This window comes from Arachis ipaensis, chromosome B06, assembly GCF_000816755.2.
Source record: "Arachis ipaensis cultivar K30076 chromosome B06, Araip1.1, whole genome shotgun sequence".
NCBI classification, from domain to species: domain Eukaryota; kingdom Viridiplantae; phylum Streptophyta; class Magnoliopsida; order Fabales; family Fabaceae; genus Arachis; species Arachis ipaensis.
In genome coordinates, this window is record NC_029790.2 from 107,830,637 (window position 1) to 107,835,838 (window position 5,202).

At 35.4% G+C, this 5,202-nt stretch overlaps 1 protein-coding gene across 1 annotated transcript in view; it reads right to left on the bottom strand.

Moving 5' to 3' along the window:
- LOC107604799 overlaps window positions 1–5,202 on the bottom strand; it is a gene marked incomplete in the record, with an annotated part of 31,972 nt that overhangs the window by 1,953 nt on the left and 24,817 nt on the right. Inside the window, 3 exon segments of the mRNA XM_021104752.1 lie at window positions 1,203–1,364; window positions 3,046–3,188; window positions 3,286–3,443. Of these exon segments, the coding sequence (XP_020960411.1) occupies window positions 1,203–1,364; window positions 3,046–3,188; window positions 3,286–3,443 (463 nt within the window).

The following is a 5,202-nucleotide window of genomic DNA, read 5'->3' on the forward strand; positions in this document are numbered from 1 at the left end:
TCTTTTACATCAAGACCAATAAATAAATAATAAGTAGAAACCAAAAAGACCAAGAGAAAAAGATATGAAAACCTCTTTGGAGTGCAGTAGCAACCACGATTGAAGAAAATATAGCAGTGGTATCCAATAAAAATCATTTATCTTAATAATAATAATAAACAAAAGAGAAGTCAAACTTACCATACACTAAGACACTTAACAAACATATAAACAACTGCAAAAGAGGCCAAGGTTCCTTTTGCTAAAGGAGGATCAATAGTGCTCTGACCAAAAAAAGAAAAAAAGAGTGAATTCAGAATATACCAAAACATTCTTGCTAACAAGTTCTATAAGGATACCAAATTAAAAAGTTTACATAGAAAATTCAAGTAAAATGTAACTATTTTAAGTTTTCTATGTATTAAAATGCATTGAAAGAAATAAAAAATTTCTACTTTCATCCTCTTAATCAATGTCCTTAGGGCACTTTTTAGCTAAATCCAAATAGGAAAATGACCAACATTTCTAAACTAATTGCATGCATCATACATAAATGGTCAGGCAGCAGAATTTTTTGTTTTTTATTTTTTGTAGTCAATTTATATTTTCATTTTATCTTTTTATTTTGCCTATGTTTAAAGTATTCTGTAATTTTTATTATTTCCCATCTAATCAATATAGTGAACAATTACAAAAATTGGATTTTTCATATATTGAACATTTAGATTCCATATACTACTTAAAAATATTTATGTGGAAAATTCAAAACAAATATTATAATGGAAAAATAATTACATAAATTGGTAAAATAATGTAAAATAAATTAGTCAAAAGGCAAAAGAAAACTTCAAAGCATTCAGTTAAATAACTAATCACTCCGGTTAAATAAACAAAATATTAAAACATTAAAATATAATAATAAAACTAATATTTTAACAAACTGAAAGCCAATATGCGGCAAGTGCTGACACAAACTTCAACTAATTAAATAAATAATCAAAACAGGGAATTTTTCAAGTTGTACAGCATGGTAATATTTTTAGTAAAGAAACATTAACAAGTTAGATATTTCCGTGTAAAAAATTTGTTCATGTCGAAATTGTCATGCAACATCAACAATAATTTACACAACCTAGCAAAACTTCTCAGATAAGACAGGGTGAATTTTGATAAGGCTATAGAGTACTCCATTATATCTAAACTCTAATGACAAAAATGCGAACCTGAAAAATAAAGGTGTATCCTATGATGCGCATTTCCCACTTGACAAACCGAGCAACCCCAGCAGCGATAGTACCATCTTGTTCTGAAAAAACAAACCTACTAACAACTGAGTAAACTAAAGCACCAGCCAAGATGATGCTCAGGATTACAAAAATAGCAACCTGTAATAGACAATTGGAAGTGGAATCAGAAAGTGGTGATCACAGATGAATTACAATTGTAGTGACTAGTGAGGATATTAAAGAGACCTATCAACTCTCCTAACACTTCCAATTACTCAAATGAATAGACAAGGGACACACTGTCATCCAGCCTATCACCTCTATTTACACTAATCAATAACCAAGTGTAACTAACTAAGTACTCCTAACTAGCACATACTAATAAAAACTAGAACATATACTAATAGAAACCTAACACAGACAACCTAAGCCAAGCCGTACAGGATGAGGAAAGAGTTGATAAAATGTCTCATAGTCAAGCAATATGGTCAACATTCTGTAGGTGTCATGCAGCATGGAGTCACCTTCCTAACCCACTTTCATCTATTGTTGCTGCATAATGCCAATGCCATCAAACTGACCTTGTGGGTCAACTGTCCAACGAAGAAGGCAAGAGTAGAATCGGTAGGTTGGTTGGAAGAGTATGGCTAAGATCAGGAGGGGAAAAGGGTTGAGCATTTGAAGAAAGGGTAGAGGAGGTAATCAAATAACGTGGCAACCATGTAGGATACACAATAATTTGTTAGTCACATCATCATTTTCCATAGTTGTGTTAGGGAACAAATTCATCACATTTGAGGTGGAAAAAAAGGAGAGCCAAAAGCTAATAAAAATTAGCGAGGAACAAAAAATTAAGCCTTATTGATAACATAATTTATTTATTTTCAAGGTTTAAAAATTGCAAAATGCTTGATTTTTCAAAAAATATAAAATTACTTGGGATCTAATGAGATCCGACGCTACCAAGGAATACCGGTGGGAAGATCGTCCCAGGGGACCATAAAAACCCAAAATAACCCCTAACAATTACCTCGAAAGACAACGAGGCCCTTAACAAGAAAAAACCCAACCCGACCCCTGACAATTACTTCGAAAGGACAACGAGGCCCCTATGCCAAAAAAAGTCAATGTTTTTTTTTTTTTGCACAGGGGCTAATCAGTCCAAAAAAAATATCAGGGGCCGGATTGGGTGTTTTTTTTCTTGGGGGCCTCGTTGTCTTTTCGAGGTAATTGTCAGGGGTCGAGTGGGGTATTCACTCTATTCTTAATCAAAATCATGGATCTGAATCGGAAGGTGGAATTTCCACCTTTCAATGGTGAGGGCTAATGTGTGCGGCTGGCTCGTTAGAGACTTGGGTATTATGAGGTGCCCAAAGTCCTATATCGTGTAATATGGGATGCTTGTTGATGTATTTAAAGAGCAGTTTTTCCCTCTAATAGCTAGCTTTTATAGTGTGGTTTCCTACTTTCTGAGCCTTGCTTGTCGGCACCATATAAAGTGCTACCTAGAGATTGGATTAAGGTGAATATTGAATACTAATAGTCCGTAGCCTTGGCTCCACGGAAAGGGCTACCTATAAGTTGGATTAAGGTGAATACCGAATTGATAGCCTATGGCCAAATGGCTATCAGTGGGTCAATGGCGATCGAGTGAAGTCGCCATGGATGTCAGGTCTCCCAAAACAGTGTATGTATTCAAATAGAGTGGTTTTTTCCCTTAATAACTAGCTTTTAAAGTATAGTTCTCTACTTTCCTTAGATACTCGTTAGAGATCCATAACAAATGAACTGCTATGGTAAAATGGAACATCCATATGTTTTAGGATGGAACTTTATGCACCTCAAATAGTTGAATTACAATGACAAGAAAGATCACTGTAACCAATGAACTGCTGTGGCAAAATGGAACCCGACTGGTAATAATTGGAGCGAACAGCAATGCCAATCCAAGTACAAGACTAGTAAGAGACCAATCCTGAAGATCTGCAACAAGATTTAATAACATGTATAAATACATGAGCACCATCAGAAAATAACATTAAAACAAAAAAGGTGGTTTTATGAGATGGATGGGGCATACCTTCTTCAAGAGCAATTGTAACAGAAGCTGGTATTTGACCATTGATCCTGACATCAACATATCTAGTTTCGTAGGGTGACATAACAGCACTCCAGATCCCCTTCTGCACACTCTCCCATTCATCCTTTTGGCACTCACACAATCCAAGTGAAATGTCCCTATCCATTATTAATAAGAAAAGGCAATCTTCATAGATTTTTACAAAAAGTTGAAACCATGTCCATGATAGTGTTTCTATTCCAGGAATGCACCAACAAGGAGGAATGCATTGACGAAAAATAAATATAAACATACTATGTACATTGAAAGTTATACACTTACCACCTATGTAGACAAACATGAGTTTGGCTATGTAACTTCTCTGAGATTGCAGCCGAGTGAGCCACAGAAATATGGAATGAACTAGCATAGCTCAGAAGATTAAATCTTGAGATGCCATAAACTGGAACACGCGCACATCTTAAAGTGTTTTGAACACCAACATCATAAGTAGCTGAATGACCAGAAAGGGGGCTAGGGGTGACCTGTAACACCGGCCTTTCAATGCTAACTCCTGCAGTTGTAATGTTTTAGATTTTTTACAATATGCATTGAAGAGGAATGGAAAATATAAGAACAAAACAATTAACAATATACAAAAGAAAATTGAACGAAAGAACAAAAACAAAATAATCATTAAATAAATAAATAAGAGAGAAAGACAGAAAGAAGTGACTATACATGTATTGTTTCTGTTCATCCAACATAACAGCACAATACTGAAACTACCCATCAACCATGACAAGCTTCATGAAGGTCAAAATAAACATAAAAGACAAAGCTTTTGAAATCCATCTACCATCATGTGCAAAAATTATTCGACATAGGGACACCAATAAGATCTGAATAAACAACACGATACAACAATGATCATATCCAAGGACTCACCACCACATAACTAACTTCAAACTGCACTTCCCTACAACTAAAACAAAAGCAAAGCAAATAGGAACCCCGTGACACACCTACAGGCCGAATGAGGCAATGAGCTATTAGGAATTCCTTGTGGAGTTAGCAATCGATTCCAAGAGGTAAAGTGAAAGTAAGATATGAACTGGGCGCTTGCACTTTGCAGCAGAAATTGAAAAGGGGGAAGCAAACCTAGAGATAATTGATATTGAGAAGCGAGAGAATCAACGAAACAGTAATAAATGAGGTAGTGGGAGTGGAAGGAGGAAGAGGAGAAAATATCTATTTTTGGCACCTGGGAGTGGAGGAGGATTCTGACGATCCCGGGCGACGAAAGAGGGGCAGATGAGGAAGAGAAGTAAGATAGCAGCGGCGGCGACCGCGGGGGAGAAGAAGAACCACCTCATTTTGATGGCCAAATGCAATGAATCAGACGAATGCAAATTCTGCAATAATAATACTAATATTGGAGAACACTCTCTAGGCTTGAACTTTAATATATAGTTCTTTGTTTGACAAGTGGAGCCGCCAGCATTCGACAAGTGTTATCTTCCATTGCATGCCATGTGTAAGCTGAAAAGTAAAGCTGTTTGGAAAAAAATTAAGATTAGGATAAACTTATCCGTAAAAAAATGTTCCCTGATCTTCAAATTTTAAAGAGACCTATAAAAGGGGGTTTAGTTCATGTTTATGAACAATTTTCTTCGCTAAAGCTTTTTAGTAGTATTATATCCTAAAAAAATGAGTGACTTTTGATCCATATCCGCAAAAACATGACAGAAATATGTGATATGTTAATGGATGTTAATTTAAGAAAACTCCAATGGACCTTCAAAGTTTATGTTATGCACTTATGGGAAGTTTTGAACAAGTTCAACAAAAACGAAGTCAATGATATGAAGATACTTTTTCAAGATATGAAGGCAAGTTTGTGAAACCTTTTTTGGATTTGCTTGAGTGATTCTCTTC